Source organism: Centrocercus urophasianus, unplaced genomic scaffold (assembly GCF_019232065.1).
Source record: "Centrocercus urophasianus isolate 14NV4802_14NV808 unplaced genomic scaffold, USGS_Curo_1.0 seq_24, whole genome shotgun sequence".
In the NCBI taxonomy this organism is placed as follows: Eukaryota; Metazoa; Chordata; class Aves; order Galliformes; family Phasianidae; genus Centrocercus; species Centrocercus urophasianus.
This window is the reverse complement of record NW_024884800.1, coordinates 13,337,177-13,354,680: the sequence shown is the minus strand read 5'-3', so window position 1 is coordinate 13,354,680 and position 17,504 is coordinate 13,337,177. Positions and strand designations below refer to the sequence as shown.

The 17,504-nt window shown below is 41.0% G+C and overlaps 1 protein-coding gene and 1 long non-coding RNA gene across 5 annotated transcripts in view; one reads left to right on the top strand and one right to left on the bottom strand.

Annotated features, from left to right (window-relative positions):
* The window catches only part of LOC122163719, a 69,962-nt gene that overhangs the window by 48,729 nt on the left and 3,729 nt on the right, over window positions 1–17,504 (top strand). The window lies entirely within an intron of this gene.
* Window positions 14,505–17,504, bottom strand: part of CHRDL1 (chordin like 1) — a 41,730-nt gene continuing 38,730 nt past the window's right edge. For all 4 annotated transcript variants that reach the window (XM_042825169.1, XM_042825172.1, XM_042825173.1 and 1 more), the window contains exon 12: window positions 14,505–17,467. In XM_042825169.1, the coding sequence (XP_042681103.1) occupies window positions 17,337–17,467 (131 nt within the window). In that variant the 3' untranslated portion in view covers window positions 14,505–17,336. The remainder of the gene's footprint in view (window positions 17,468–17,504) is intronic.

The window sequence follows — 17,504 nt, the reverse complement described above, 5'->3', positions numbered from 1 at the left end:
CCAATGTTTCTGGAGAGAGTCCAGATAATTTTCTTTAATAGGGATTACAACTTTAAAGGAGCACTGCTTTACGGTGACCCTTTTTGGCCGTTTATCAGAATACTTATGCAGCTGGTGAATGTAACTACAGAATTCTGCGGAGGGATGACTGTTTTTCCTTAAGCAATCTCTGGTCTCCCCGCCCTGCCATGGGCAGCACATTGTTTACAGCAACACTGACAAAATAAAGAATCACAAAAATGAGTTACGTGAACAGGAAAGCTTTGATTGTGCGGGAATAGCTCCAAAAATGTCTTCTGTTTAATGCATGTTAAGTGAAGTCATTATCCTAGAGCTTTCAAGTAATTCTACCCAAATAGACATAACTTGTTTTTTTTAACTAGTTGTGTTCCATTTAGAGTTCTGAGAAATTGTCTGTACTTTTAACATAAATTAGGACTGACATTCACATGAGTACTGCCACAAACGCTGTTCAAGTATTGCGCTGTGTTTGTAGGCAAGCTTTCCTGTTGACTCACTTGGATTTTACGGTCCTTTTTACGAACTAGCAGTGCTGGAATTCAAGGTTTTGCTGGGGAGGAGGTTGCGTAAGTGTTGTTTTATTTGTTGTTTTTTTGTAAAAGTCACCGAATCAGTCCTAAATTCCCTCAAGTTGCAACCCCTGCTATGTACTATCCTGTTCTGCTGGGGTGAGCACCAATAGCAGAGTGACAGATGGACAGGGCAGACAGACGGCCCCTGTAATCCATCCTATGCTGTTTTTATAAGTCTATAAAAATGCAATAAAGAAAAAGGTCTCATTAGGTAGAGGCAGGGGGCTGATTGATTTGCAGGCCACACTCAGTTTATAGCTGCCTTCTGTGTGAAAGTCCATCTTACAGTGTGACTTTACCCTGTTTGCATGGCTTGTTTAGTCAGAGTTAATTTACTTCTGGTAGCGTCGAGCATTATTTGTGTTTTTGTGGTCACTTCTGTCCCAATTTGGTACCTAAGTATGGACTCATTCTCAGTTTATTTTGTACAAATGAAGCCCTTAAGTCTGAGGTCAGGAGGAAAGCTGGGTGACACACTTCTTCAGGTGTGCTGTCTCTGAAGGCAGGAGCTGGGTAATTGAAAGGGAAACTTAAAACCATCAGAGCTCTCATTTCAGCTTGCTTGTATTTTTCTGCACTGCAACAAAGAACACCTCCAAATGCTGAGAGAAAATGCTCTGTACGCGGACAGTCTGGGTGATTCTCAAAGCGTTCCACTTTGTCTTTTGCTGTGCAAGTGTTTCTAGGGAAGGGGCTTTTCTCTGGAGAAGAAATACATGCACGTAACTTTAAAACAATGAGATAGAGGGACTGAGGGAGCTGGCTGCGCCAGCCATGCAGCTTTCCTCAGGCCATGCCCACTGCCATTGCTGGCAGCCACCCTCACTGCCCAGGCAGGGAGGTGAGCAGACTGAGCAGATGCCACACAGGATGCATTTTTGGGAATACAGCCCAAAGGAATGATGACAAATTCCAACAGACGTACTGAGGAATCAATCTTAAGGAACTGCAGTGGTTTTTATTCGTATAAATAATATTTCAGTGACTGAGCTTTCCCTCGGCCATCTCCTGTGTCTATGAGTTCTAGGCATTCCTTTTTGGTGTCAATTATTTTCCTTTTATTTATTTTTAAATTCCTGCTTTTACATTGTATTGGATAATACTAATACTTATTAAGAACAGCAGTTGATGAACATTTATAGTAAGTTAAGGGAACAGGCAGTCTTCAATTAAAAATGCTTGTTAATTCTAGTGGAAATTGTTTCAAAGTATTTAATAGTATTAATGTTCTCCAAAGTTTTCAGTCTTGAGTTCTGTTATTTGGCAAGTTGCAAGTTCTCCGAACTTAACTGAAGATCATTCAATCATTTACTCTTTCTTACTGGATATCTGAAAGTTCTCTTTAGCATTAAGCATGGAGGTTGGTGGCCCTGCACGTGGCAGGGGGTTGGAGATTCATGATCCTTGAGGTCCCTTCCAACCCTGGCCATTCTGTGATTCTGTTATTCTTCAACCTTAAGAGAATAAAATAAGAATAGTGGCAAACTTAAATAACTTTGTTCTAGCCAAGAATTACTTGCTAAATTGATCATCATGCCAGAAAAGATTTGAGTCTTGAGTTCAAGCAAGGAATTCCAGTTACCATTGTAAAACTTTCCTCAGAGTCCTCTGGAAAAAAATTATATGTCTATATTTATCTGTTCCGGTATTCAGTTCAATCTCAATTTGTATTTTCTTATTATTATTGCGCTTACTCTTCATTATTGCTGTTGTTGTCTTCCTCCCCTCCACTTCCTTTTTATTCAGAGAAACAAGCAAGTAAGCAAGTGACTCCCACGTGATACAGTTAACCACCCAACTCATCCTTACCCTTTGATACTATACATTCACCCCCGGAGTTGGTTCTTCAAAGCCGTAGATTGGATTTGAGGAGCCAATTTCTGTTAATTTTAATGGAGATTGGACATCCATCCCCTGAGGCAGCTTTGAAAAATCTCCACCAGATTCATTATGGCTCTTCTTAGAGGCAGTAAGATGTTTACCTAGTTATGTAACTGCATTTCCTTAAGCACTGCTGGCATAAAGTTAAAAATCATCTTCCTCAAATGCAGAGTGCACCATTTCTCTCTGCAGCTGAATCTTGTTTCATTTCTATGCAGTCCTCTATATAAAACAATTTCAAAAGGGGAAGGCAGTTTTGGGGAGGAACTAATAGATCATCCTTCTTGTATGTAAGCAAATAATACCTTTTTGTTTGACATGTAGCCTGTAACAATCAGTTATATTCTTTTCTCCTTTTCTGGATTCTGCATTGACAGCTGTCTTCAGAAAGCTGATTTCCTTCCATTCTGCTCTGAATGATTTATTTATAACATATTTCATCTTAAAAACAGAGGCTTTCAAAACAAAATTACTGAACCAGGAGAGGGAAAAGAAAGGAGAGAACTGTTTATTCTAATAGAACTAATAAACAATAAACCTGAGAACATTTTCTATTCCTTAACACACGTACCTGGCAGAAGTCTGGATTCACTTTCCCATGCACTGGTGTTCTTCTCTCTGAACTGACTGAGAAATAAGAAGATGAAATCTCAATTCTTTATGTTAGGCTGGTTTCCTAAGGAGTATCTGTCCTGCAAACATTTCCTTTGAAAAAGCAGAAGTTTGCCATGGTTATAAACGGAATTATCCCTAGTTATAGCAATGTGGATGGCTGCTAAATTGCATTTAAATTGTCCTTGTTTAATATATGTTCTGTGCTGTCTCCCATGTATATATCCCTTAGTTATGGTTTTGTCAGATTTGTTTTTTAAAACGTATTATAAATCTGATTTCCCCCATAAACCAGTCTGGAAAAGGCCATCTGTACTGGAAACTGTTTTTAGTGACTTGACACTTTGGCTCTTTTATGTCGTGAAACGAGTTTTAATTTTCTTAACATAGGCCAGGCATGGTACATAAACCTCTTCCCCCCAGGGAGGCTTTTATGTTTGATTCCTTTAGTGGCAAAGCTTTTGAATTTCTCCCCTTGATTGACTTGATTATGATCTTACCAGTATATATCCTTCATGTTGACGAATTCCTGGTAGGCATCCTCAAAGGAGTTTACAAGCCTCAATGCTAGATGAAACAGAAGAATTAAATTGTCCTTGCAAAAACTGCTACTAGTGAAAATAGGAAGTTGAATATTAGTGCTGAGGATTTACTTATTCTTTAAGTATCTAATTTGAAATACTGAGGAAAGGCTCCTTTTTAGAGAATTGGTGCTCCAAGGTTTCTGCCAGCTGACTCTGAAGCCGCACAAACTCAGAACTGAATTTGGAAACGTGGGCACCAAACCCTATAGATATTGTTCTAGTTTGCTCTTCTCAAAGTGACCACCGTGACTTCTACAGTGACTCCATACTTCATCTTTCCATTTACTTACCTTTCATGGTAGGTGTGCCAAGGGGTACTCTGAGATACTGTCCATAGGGCTGAGAAAGCCACAGTGAATGCAACAATACTAGAAAACACACAGACAAAACCAGGGGAAGATATTTTGACCTTAACATCATTTTCATTATTGGGTTTTTAGTGTAAAGAAAGATTATTGACTTTTTTTGCGTGTGTGTTCAGGAAGGAGAGTCTTTTATTGGCTCTCGCTAACTCTTAGTAATCCACCCTGATCAAAGGAGCTGTAATTTTTTGGTACTTAGCTTTACAGTTCTTTGTCTTCATGATCTGAAACTTCTTGAAAATTCTCACTTTCTTAATGGATCTATGAGGACTGCTCCGACAGTAATGCCTCCTGTTTTATTATTTTGGTCCAGGATGTCAGAGGTGGATGTTGGTGGGTTGGCAGCAGAAGTTGAACCTCCCCACCAATATGCCATTGCTTTGTTGCTGTGTGACAGATGGCAGCAGAGAGACAGTTTGACAGAATGGCATCTGACATGGAAGTGTGGATGAAGCCAAGGGGTGGAACTGAATTCCTCTATGAGGAAAAAATGGCACCCACTGACATCCACTGATGCTTGCTGAACCAACCAGTGGGTGTGAGCACAGTGAGGTGGTGCGTGATGTGTTTCAGCAACAGTGGCAGCAATATGGAAGGCAAGCCATGTTCTGGATGGCCATGCACAGCTGTCATGCCATGAAATGAAGCTCATCCATATGAATTGGTAGATTACAATGAAGGAATTGTGTACAGAGCTGAACGTCAACTTCAGTGCGTTGAAAACGATAGTGGCACTGTTGGAATATCAGGAAGTTTGTGCCAGGTGGGGCCCACGAATGCTCACGCAAGAACAGAAAGAACACTGTATGCACATTTGTCAGGACCTATTGAGCCTATATGGGGCTGAAGTGACAGTTACCTGAATCTCATCATTACTGATGACAAGACCACTACAATAGGAGTAAAAATGGCATTCCTGGAGTAGTGATGTGTGAGTTCTTCATCAAAGAAGTTGCAGATGCAGCCTTCAGTAGGTAAAGTGATGTGTGCTGTCTTTTGGAATAGGAAAGGGATGATCCTTCTGGATTTCCTGCAGCTCAGATAAACCATGGGCTCTGATAGCTATGTTGTGACTAGGGTGAAAGCTTGAGCTTCCAGAGACAGGTCAGAGAGGATGACATCCTTCCTCTTGCAACATGCTAGTGCCAGGCTTGTACCACCTTGAAGACCATGGAGCACATTGCCAATCTTGGTTGGCCTGGGTTTGACGCCTTCTGTCTTCCATCTGTTCAGGCTGATGAAAGATGAACTGTGTGGGCAACATTTTCCTAGCAGTGATGGGAGCGACTGTGAAGCAGTGGGTCACCTTCACTGGTGCAGAGTTTTACAAATGCAGCATGCTCTTGTTTATCTCTGGAATGTTGGTGACTGTGTTGAGAAGCAGTGTTTTGTGGCTGATAATCTGCTCTGTCAAATAATACTATTGCAGTCTTGATATCTGTTGTAGTTTCCATGGAAATAAATAGGCGGTATTATTTTTGGAGCCACACATGCAAGTCGGATGCTGCTAAAAATCTAGGAGAGGCTTAAGAAAATCTGTTAGCAAGTGATGGTAAGTCTGGATGCTGCACCTTTAAACATGGAATGTGTGCTTTGAGCAGGAGAGTCGAGGCATTTCCAGTAGGACACTGGAGCCAGACTGACCTGCATCTTCCCCTTTTGTGCCTTCACACCCGTATAAGTAAACAGAGATGATTGGAGAAGGGAGCTAAGTGGGGAAAAGCAGGATTGTCATCATATTTTTCACATACTTCTCCCTCCCCCATCAGGAGACTGTAGCCTGAGAGTTATTGCGGAGTAATTCACTTAGACAGGAATTAATAGTAAAGATCTGGAAGGGCAAACAGGAGAAACATACCTGTGTTCAGGCAGCTTGCATCTATAACTTTAGATCTGATCATCCATATGTGTAAATTATTTTCTAGACTTATAGAAAGTAAATACTACAGAAATGCATTACAGGAAAGCGGGAATGCCTCAGTGCAGAGCTTCTCATCTCTCCCCATACACTGGCTGTAAGTCTCTCAGCTGTCATTGTCATTGTTGTTAGAGCTGCCTGAAAACATTCCAAATTTTATGAAAACTGTCATGACCTCTTTTCCTGACTTGACAAAGAAAGGGATGCTTTTTCAGGGTGGAGAGGAGTGTTGTTATCACTAGTGAAAGCAAGTTTCTTTTTTTAAAAACTGTTTTAATAGTTGTTTCTATTCTGGTAGGTCTGTGTATATGGAAAATGATGCCAGAATGCTAACAGTGCATACTGCCAGAAATCAGTTCTGATTTCCCTCTTTTGTGCTGTCCTCTTATAAAAGTGAAATGATTAGTGTTTTAATTATTGCTTCTCTTATTCATGCAAGTTTCTCATCTATTTTTAACACTCTGGACATTGGCAGTCTCCTGCAGTAATTTTTTTTCAAAGACTGTGCTGGCAGAAGAAAGTTTTAAATCAGTTTTGAATTTGTTACTCCTCAGTAGAGCAAAGGAGAAGGACAGCAAGGGTTTGGTAAGGTCTTGGGGTGCAGCTGCTTCCCAGGGTAACTTTTTTGTTCTTAAACCATTAACCCTTTTACATCCATCCAAACCATTTTATCCCCAGAACCTTTTGCTGACTTTTGCTGTGTGCTTAGACAAGTCCATGCTGCGGATAATTGGAATTGTTTCTCCCAGAAACCAAAAGTTACTAATTCTGTAAGTAGTTCCAAATGAAGACTGGAAACTATCTAAGACAGAGATGTATTTTCTGATATGAGCATTAATAAATGAATGTGAATAACACAAATAATTTCAGTCAGAAAATTCCTAAGTTAGACACCAGAATTTGGAATTTGTTGTATGGAAAAGTATTTATTTATCCATTTGGTTTCTGATGAGCTTCTGATGTTTTCAGAGCTCAGTAGATGCCTTCAGTCCAAAAATGAATCTGATGATGTCGATAAGTTCTGTGATTTGCACTTGTTTGTGAACTGCTGCAAAGAAGGTTGAGATGTTGTTTGTTTCAGCATGTGCTGGCGATCATCTGCCTGGTGACTTTGATACACGAGCTGTAAAAGCTGGGAATGGCCCAGTCTGACTCTGACAGTAGGACCTCTTTCCTAAGGGATCATACCAATGCTGTACCTTATAGGTTGCTATTTGTGTACAATTTAAGGACCTCGTTTTTGTGCTGTGCCCAAGCATGTGGCTATGAATGTTTTATAGTCCACTCCAATGGCTGTGGTGGGGGAAGTATGTCTGGAAATGAGGTTTCTCCTGCAGAAGTATGACAAAAATGGCAGCCAAGACCACAGCAGAAGGCTTGCATGCAGGCAGGCTGTGAAGAGCTGCACAGCAGACTGCTCAGGAATCTGCAGTCAGTCAACGGTAGTTACCCAGAAATGAACAAGACAAGGCTGATGTGGTGGTTTCCTCACCTTTTCTTTTCCATCGTACATGCTTTCCTCATGTTTGCCTTCTGCTCAGAACTGTAAAAGACCTTTTTCCTCCTCCTTTGCTTTCTTCCTGCTTCCATCTCCAGCCAGAGTAGAGTAACCGCACAGACATCCAGTGCTCTGAGACCATGGGAGCCTTGTAGGAGTTTCACTCGCTGTTCTGCTGCATTTTATTCTTCAGGTTTATGTTTTAACAACTGTGCCAGTAAGTTGACAGAAAATCCCCACTGCTCTCCAGTAACCTTTAGTGCTTTTGAGTTGTTGGGCAAAACTAATTGAATTTGTGGAAACAGAAAATAATGAGAAAAAATGCAAATGAGGTAAGCGAAAAGCTTTAGGGACTGGACTAGAATGTAGATGAGGGAAATCAGATCCTGGGAATTGTCACTTCTAGAGTGGCTTTGACTCTGAATGAATGTGAATTAAAAAATACATATTTATCATTGCCTTATTTAATGGTGCAGCATGTTAACAATTTCGCTGTCATCTAGAGGCGCTTTGCTCCATAACAGAATAGTGGCACTGTACCTTCTCCCTGCAGCTATGCTATTTCTTTTGTGCATGAGTTTACTCAAAGCGATCATCTATCGCCACTGCTTTTCCGCTGGTATGATCAACTGTATAAATAAGATGTTAGGAAAGGAGTGGGCTTTGCAGTCTGAGAGTAGAAGAACTGGAAGGCAAGGCAGGCGGATTGTGAGAGCTAAGGGAAATTCTAGGGCCTGTTAGCTGGGGTAATGGGGAGGAAGAAGGATTTGGGTAATGCTGGGCACAGCACAGAAGGGAGCACAGAACAGGTGTTTGTAGTGGACGGGAAGAATATCTCAGAACATTGACATGTAGTGGAAGTGCAATTGAAATAGCTGTAGCGTTGAAGTGGGGATGACATAGTGCTATAGCTTCTGTTCAGTCAGATGTGTGAAATATATATTCTTGGGCTGTCTGTGAGTACAGGAGACCTCCCTGTTCTAGTAAATCTCCTCTGATGTAATAACTAAACAGGTTTTTAGATCTTACTTGCCTGCTAGATTTATCACCAACATTTTGGCGTATTTTTTTAAGGAGGAGGGTGGGAAGGTTCCGTTTTCATTGAGAAAGTGGATATTTGAGGAATGACTCAGCATAGAAATACGTAAATGCCCACCATGATGCTCAGCGACTTGCGTGGCTCTCTTCCCCTTGACCCTGCTCCCTCACGTGAGCTGGCCCACTCAGGGCACAGTGGGGGTGAGTCCCCATGTGCCATGGAGCAGGCTGTGCTGCTGGGAGAGAGTGAGGGCACAAATGGGACTGTGAAGTGTTTGGACTTCAGCTCCCGCAGGGTGCCATGAAGATACTCCCTAGCTGTGATGTCACTGTCAGTTTCCTTCATAAGTTTTCTAACTTTTTTTTGGTGGAATTTTAGTAAACGAACGGTCTGCTCAACTTTCTGACATTCTTGGACACTCTTGTGCCATCTACTTGGGTAGATGTGGAGCATGTGCATGGACACCACTGGTCCGATTCCCAAGGCTCACTAGAATGAAGTGTACTTAAAAGCTTTTGGCTTCTATTGGGCAATGGAGAAATTAATGACAAATGCCTCCAAAACGTGAAAGCCTTAAACCTTCAGTCTTTTAAAACCCAGTTCCCATTGGTGCTAACTGCCTTTTCATTGCCAGATAATGAACCTTCACTTCTGTTATGTGTCCTTGCCTTCAGCGTGGTTCTCTGCATAGCTCCCGTCGTGGTCAATTAGCTGGCAGGAGAGGCCCACAGCAGCAGAGACTATTGCTTAATTGTTACTGTGGGATCCTTATGAAATGTGCAATTGCTGGGGTTCATTTACAATTCTAACACATCCAGTGCACCCTGCATCAGGAGTCCTGTGAACTGGACAAAAGTTAGAAGTGGCAGCGCTGTTCCTGTCCAAAAGCTCATTAAGATAGACGTCTCCTGCTAGTGAACATCACACAGCTGACACAGGCAGCTTGCTCCAAACGAGAGGCATTCTTTTGTTCTGCCTTATGAGGGCTTTCAGATATAAAGAATTTGAGGCTACTCAAAGGGCCAGCTGTGATATGAAGGGCACAGGTTTAAAATAGCTCTCGGGCAGTAAATGCTTAATGATCAGATCTTTCATTGGTCTTGGAACATTTGAGGAAACTCAGCCAGCTAAAATATTTGTTGATTACTTTAACAGAGGCCCTTTGTTCGCATTATCATGCAGAGTAATTAAGCCACTGCCAGCTAGTCCCCTTAGCTATATACATAATTAAAATGTTAGACTGTGATTGAGTAGACTGTATTGGCACAGGGAGCACCTATTCACTTCATAATAGAGTTCCATCACTGTGTTAAGCTTGTTTTCACCTTCTATTATTTGTTGTTATTTTGGAAAAATCAGTTTTATACGAGACGGATTGTGGTAGCTGTGCTTCCAGTGAGGAGCTAATGAGATCTGACAGTGAGAAAAGAGAGATATTTAAAGTATTTCGTCCATAGAGCAAAATGCAAGAACAGCAAATTAATCTATCTTTCTTTACTCCAGAGTTCATTTTGCAGAGGCTATTTTCTCATTTCCTTCTTGATTTTTGGCATCTCCTATGCTCTAGTCAAACCTCAGAAGTGAAAAGTTGATGATTATACTGCAGTTGAAACTTTGTCAGAAAGGCAAACTCTTTGATCATTAAAATATTTTAATTCAATGCATTTGTTAATTTTTGGATTACCCTAAGTCAAAAGCTTTTTGTCAAACATTACATCATCCTGAGATCTCCCAAGCCTAAAAACCAACTTTCTTTTAGGATCCTCTCTCAGTTGACAGTTTGTGGTGATAAGTTACACTTTTGGCAGCAGCAGACTGGCTTTTCCCATGCTTTTGCAGAAGAACGTTGGGACCCTTTTTGATTTCCAGTAGAGCTGGAATTTTTAAGAATTTCTCCTAGCAAGAACAGCAGAAGCTCTTAGGTGGTAGATGTCATTTCTTCTGCTTATTTTAGCCACAGGTTTTTGTTTGTTTGTTTGTTTTTGTTTTTTGTTTTTTTTTTTTTAACTGAAAATTCCCCAAAGCAGAATAAGTACAAGAAAGTATCCTTAAGTCTAGGACTAGGAGGAAGCTGAAAAGGAGGAGACACTTGATAGAAATCGGGTTATTTTGATGCAAGGGAGATGTCTCTGTTGTTTTTGACTGTGTGTGTGTGTTAATGTGTCTGTTCTACTGAACTGGACTATTTTACCAGGGACTTTAAGATATGTTGGCCATGGAGGTAATCCCAGAGGAGATCCCGTATTTTATTTTGACTGCCTGACATGTATGAGAGCAGAGAGATGTTTAATTACAAGTAAGGTCCTTGATTGTGTTTTGTGAGATGGAAATAAAAGGCAGAATTGTCCTTAAAGGTTGTGTTCATCCCACTGCCCTGAAGTAGAACTGAGAGCAGTGACATCTCTACTGTCTTCAGTAATCCTTTGAGCTAAGCAGTGCTCTTAGAAGCTCTGCTTAGGAATCTGATTTCACAGATTGTCCAGCAGGGCTTGTGATGAAAGAGTTGCAATGGCTCTGAAAACAGCAGTTTAAGAGGAAAGAAGACAAGAAGATGAGAAAAATCTTTCTCCTTACGTGGATAGCAGTTGTCACATCTTCCCTCACTTCTTTTACCTATGCCTTTGGTCCGGATTGAAGTGCTTATTCCTCTGTATGGTCAGATGTTCCTCTAAAGTGCTAATAGGCTGATTTCCACAGAATTTGGCCTGTTAATTTGAAATCCTACTTGGTGTATCTTTTCTACTGAGTTTCACTGAAACTTTTTGAGTTTATTGTGAGTGTGATGTCGATTTACAGGGAAATAAATTTTTAAGAGAGCAGCAGCAGGTACTGAGTTTCTGGTGGATTTGAGCTGTGTCACCAGAAATCTGAAGAACTGTGCTTGCTATTGGATTCATGGCTTTAAGAATCTTCCAGCAGACCCATGTTACAGGAGATTCATTCTAGAGGTACTCTTCCAGCAAACGCGCCTTTCAACATTTTAATAATCAGCAGAAAGATAAAACATCTCTTAAGAAAGAAACTACTTGATGGAGAAGCCAGACTACAGAACTCCAGTTTTTAGCGATCAGTCAAGTGCAGGTTCTGCAGTTGCCATGTGTATTTTCTGTTCCTCAGTTTCTCTATGGTTTGCTTAAATTCTTGCTTGAAAAGTGAACTATCAGTAACTGTGTTTTGTTAGGCACTCGCATTTATTAATGTGAACTGTGGTCATCATGAACGTGGCAGTTATAATAGCTTTCTCTTAATAAGAGTGATCTCATTGTGGGTATAATTACGATGGAGTAAATAATTCTCAACACATGCTGATGAGAAAGAAACTGGGAGCTTGCTGCAAGCTGATGTCATGGGAAGAGCCTGGTCTGTTCAGCAGGGACTCATCAGTGCAAAGGGCTCTGAAAAATGTCTGACTTGGAGCTAAAAAGAAAATGCAGATTGGGAAAAGCTGTTTTAAGTACTTAAATAACTGTATAAAAGGAAAGGCTTTGACAATTATTATCAATTGAATCTTTCACTTATGTAGGACTGCAAAATAAAAGAGACTAAGCTAAATTTTCCTTCAATTCCTAAGTAATCTGCATTTTTTTCCTCTTGCTTGTGAAAACAACTCATAATTTATAAACTAAGTCTTTCAAACAAAATAGCAGTGGGGTTTTTATTTCCAGAAGCTTAGCACATTTGCTGAAGCTCAAAATAACTTCTCCTTTTTTTAAAATTTAGACTTGTTTATAGTCATGTACATGGTGTGAAGGGAGTGAGAAAGGCTACTGGTAGGATTTGCTTGTGTGATTTTTCAACTGTTTTGCATTAATTTGAGTGGCAAAGTTAAACTTACTGGATAATGAGTCCTGATTGTAAATATCCTCTAATGTTTTATGTGGTGCTGTCATTGGACCATTTTTTAGAGGACACCGCTGTCTGGCTTGATCTAACTGTGAAGATTTTGTGATACTTAGTTTGTGTGAATAGAATATTATGGTCATCAAAGCAATGAAATGTATTCTACTAGCACAGAATTAAGAACATGAACTCAGGCACCAGAATATAGCTTTGGAACATATTGTCACTTGAAGCTACACATAATAACTTAAGAATTTTTTTTTCCTAAATAAATAACTGTATTTGCAATCAGATCAAATCTTCATTCTTCTAGGAAGAATTTTAAGGTTGATTAATTGATGAATGATTGTCTACTCGTTTAGAGCTGTTTATAAAATCATTATCAATACACAAGAATTTTACCAGCAAAAAGAATAAGGTCCCAAGGTGTTGCTATCCTTGCTTGATGCTGCTGTGGAATTTCCTCCTGCATCCTGAGTACTCTACATAAAGTTTGTACTTGAACTGCATAGTTAACAGTGCACAGTCTGGCCATTCTGCACATCATTTTAGTAGATGAAATTAAAATAAATACCTTATTAAAGTCAAGTTAGGTATTTTAATGGGAAAGCCTGAATCTTCCCATTTAAAGATGGAGAGCAAAAATATTCACCGTTATACAAACCGTAAGCATCACTTGACTCCTATTTATACTTCTAAAATTAAGACCCAGAATAAGGCTAAAATGATTATTTGCCCCATCCTAGCTGTTCACACACTTCTGAGTAGCAGTGTGCCTAAGAGTCTGTCTGTGAAAAGTAGAAAATATACCTTTGGAACACAAAAACACTAAAGCATGCTGAAATGCACTTAATGCCTGCATACTGTGTGCCAGTACAAGTTCTCTGGGGACTGAGAATTCTTCAGGGGAGACTGAGAATTTTTCTATTTACTTCAGCGGGAATATGGTGTAGTTTTAATTTTTCCTGACCTAAATTTTCTTGGTGTTTTGATTCTGAGACGGGTGAAGAAAGACACAGGAGAAATTTGTCTTTAGGAGATGAAATTAACCTTGGTGGAGAGATAAAGTAATTGGTGGTGATGTTTGACAAGCAGTTAGCTGCGCTTAACGCTTGGTGTGTTGGACTGTCTCTGCCTCTTGAGCTGAGGTCAGCTGAGGACAGAGCAAGAGATTTTGCTTTGGTAGTGAAATGAGGCTCATTGCTTTTTGTTTGGTTGGTTTTTTTTTGTTTGTTTGTTTTTTTGTTTTGTTTTGTTTTTGAACGAGCTGATTTAGCAGCCGGTGTGCCTACATTGAAAGCTGTTTTCTTGGGTTAAACTCAATTATTTGTTTTTGCTTTGGCTGCTTTGCATTCTCGCTCACAGTTGGGTTGGTGTTATGTGAGAAGGGCAGGGTTATGGGTTCGTATTCATCTACTCATGTTGCTGCAGACATACTTTACCCAAGAAATAAAATAGTCTAAAATCTCAGTGGAGAAGATGAAGACATTTCTTAAACCCCAAACAAAAACAATAAATGGAAACAAGGATTAACTTCGTCAATTTTCACCCCTCCCACAATAAATCTCCCAAATCTTGGCTTTTATCTTAGATGGATAACACAATAGGCACCAGAGCACACCAATGTTACACAAATACTTCATGTGCTATCAATTATTTTGAAAGTATTCATCATCTGAATTGTGAAATGGTTTGACCTTTCTTCCGAATGGAGAGTGTATAAGGACGTGAGTCTTACACTGTGGCATTCTTTCTCTTGTATGGGTATCCTCTAAAGTTATTTCAGAAGAGCACAGCTCTAAGTTCTCCCTTGGTACCCTGCCCCTCTTGTTGCTCTGTGGAATGATGTTGGGTTAGAGATGATCTGTTATGTGACAGGGGAATAGGGGTGAAGCAAGAAGCAAAACTGTTCTTTTGGTGGTTGTTTTTTGTTTTTTTTTTTTTTTTTTTTTTAAAAAAAAAAAGCTTAGATATGAAATCAATAGAATACATTCAGTGGAAATGCAGCTGTGCAGTCCTGCCTGATGGTGACTGCCAACCTTCAGCCAGCTCCGCCTGGGAAGGAAGGAGCTGCTGCAAGATGAGGTGGGAGCAGAGCGGGTAGGTGTACCTACAGTGTGTTCCCATGGAAAGACTCTTGTAACATACCCAGTAACATCACATGCAGAACGGCTTGCTTTTTTAACAACTTTAGAGTTTATTAACTTATAAAACCAGGTTGAAGTGATACAAGTACATAAATAAGTACCGTAACAGTCATACGTCCCATGAAAAGAATTGGAAGCATGATGACAGTGTATTTTATTTCCCTATGTGATGAAAAACTGTAAAAATGCAACACTGCATTTTACTAAATGGTGCTTATGATTTTTTTTTTTTGCTTTTCTTAGAAAGTGTTTATGATAAAATAAATACACAATCTGGACTCCACCAGTCCTGTCACAAATACAAAAAGCTGATTGCTGCCTTCATAAAAACACAAACACTGTACACTTTCCCCTCGGTCTCTGTTCACCAGCTACTGCTACAGACTGTGCCCATGAGGTGAGAAGGCAGCTGCTGCTCTTCCCGCCAGATCACTACAGTTCCTCAGTCTTCCTTATGGCATCTTCACCAAAGGAAAGATCAGGATAATTCATGGCTTATCAGAAGAGTTCTAGTGAGATTTAGCACTTCTACAGCACATTCGAACTCAATAGATGCCACATGCTGTGGGTTTTGCTAAGACCAAGCAGGTGCTTCCGCAGTTAATTATTTTGCAGTGACCTCTGGTGCAGTAAGGCCTCACAACCTCGGTTAGGATGCCCTACTCCACTTCCAAACACGCACACAGCACTTATGGAGGCAGCGATACCATGGAAACTCAATGGAACCAATTGCTGTCTTTCTTATGGCCAGGTGCCCATTCAGTCTCTGTGCACGCTGCACATTACCAGCGGTAGTGGTGTCTGTGTCCTGCTGGGCTCTGTGAGGAGAGGCTGGGCTGTCACATGGCTGCAGAGGCACAGCTGGGCCCAGCAGCAGCGCCTCGGGAAAAGGGGATTTCTGAAGGGGTGAAATGGCCAGCAGTGTGAGGAGTGGCCCTGCAGCAGGTCAGGGCAGGAGGGGCTCCCTGTGGCCTTGCTGGGCCGTTCTGCTGGCAGGGCTGTCTGTGCAGGACCTGTGCTGGAGCAGCTGTCCTCACTGCAGCCTGATGAGGTTTGGTTCTTACTGACATCAGACTAGTTTTATTATTGCAAATCCACCTGCACGCTCCCCTTTTTAGCATGTTTTCCTGACATGGTGGACTGGTTCGAGCGCTCGGCAGGGAGGGAAGCGTTCCTCTATGTTAGCCGCTCTGCGCCCAGGCCTAGGGACAGCGTGGCAATTATATGCAGGATCCTGGAGTTACAGCAGCCTTGATCAATCACAGTTCCCTCCAGCTTTCCTGCCCCTTTCAGCCTGTTTTTCTTACTTGCTCCTCTTTGCTGGGTAGCCCCAGGCCACGCTGCCTGCAGCAGAGCAGGGCCTGGGCAGCACCTGGCAGGCTGGCTGAGGAGCTGCAGGGAGGTGGCATTCAGCACTGTGCTCTCCCACACCTCCATCCCTTTAGAAATGGGTACACCCTGCAGTGCTGTTGCTGGCAGAACAACAAACCTCAAAATCCTCGCAGTCGCTGTGACTTCACTCCCTGTGAAGGCCCAGCCCCTGGTTCAGATTGTTTCCACAAAGCTTTGTTTCCTAGCGTGTGTTTGAACAGCGGTGTTCCTTCCCACTTGTGGAGCAGAAAATGGAGGCAAAGCAGGCAGAGTCTTTTGCTTCTTGGGAATTCACTGACCACTGCAGCCCGGGGCAGTGCAGCATTATGGTGACTCTTCAGAGAAAATATTTTTTCAAAATAACAGCCTTCTGCTTTTTTTTTTTTTTCTTGGCAGATGACAGCCACCTTTCTTAAACACTGTAGATGGGCTATACTAAGTTTAACAGAGTATCTCAAAATTCTTTTTCACAAAGATAAGAGTTTTCATAGGGCTACTGTGTTCTAAAGGCTTGCTGTAGCTGTTTGGTATTTGTCATGGGGGAAATCTCTCCTTGAAGCTTGAGAATTGGGAAGTCATCGTCAAAAAAAAATGCAGATTAGCTTTGTAACAAACCAGAACAAATAAATTAAGCTCTGTTGTAACGAAGGAGTTATTAAGTGGGAGGTGCCCTAGGAATTCTGAAAGTGCTGCAAGTACTTCACCACCTTCTTCAGCATCGCTTTACAAGGCAGTCTATTAGCCAAAATCACGTGTTAATCAGGCCCAGAAGAATGAAGTTAATAGGGCTGTGATTGAGAGATAATACCTACATTTTTTTAGAGAAGTGGGTGGTGAAAACAGTGAAAACCACTTAAAAGTGAACATTTGCTCAAGTTGCTACAAAAATAGAGTGATTGCCACTATAACACCTGCTGTTCAGTTTATGGACTCCATTTGTTCAGCTACAAGACATCATCCCAAAGGCAGGCTGCTTAGGAGTTTGTTAGTTTAAATCTGTTTTTTATGTCTCCAACACAAGTACTGTAGCACTTGTATTTTTCTTCCACTACTTAAAAAGAAATCCACAAGCCATTTCAACTCCAGAAATGGTATGAGCTCGGCACAGGAAATAATGCTCTCCACAGCTCCTGCACATTTATTAGGTGTCCTTCTTTTCATTAGTTTGAAAAACTTGCCAAATAATAAAAGCATTCTGTTTTCTCTTTTTAACTTGTAAAGAAATGCAACTCTGGGAAAGTACAGTCTCTCTTTCTGCTTCCCCCACCAGTAACACAGAGCCTCCTAGAATTCTGGAGGAGATATTTGAACGATTGACACAGACCACTACACAGAAAGCAGCAAATTTGCTGTGCATGATGTGAATAATTACTGCATTATAGTTTTGGTTTTTAGGGCAACTGTTGACTTAAGCAAAATAAGCCTGCAGTCCAGCTGCAGATCCAAGTTTTCATAAGTTTTCTTGTGTTTCTCCCTCCAGTGCTGTCTCCCTTAACAGTGACCCTTTTCAGACTTCTCAAGGTACAAAACCTTTACCAAATCCTCGAGCTCAGTCCTGCACACTCTGCTTTCACACATTTGGCTGATCTGAGCTTCTCCTTCGCTAAATATTTTCCACTGGCCTGAAAACAAAAACACAAAGGAGAAAGACACTCGCTT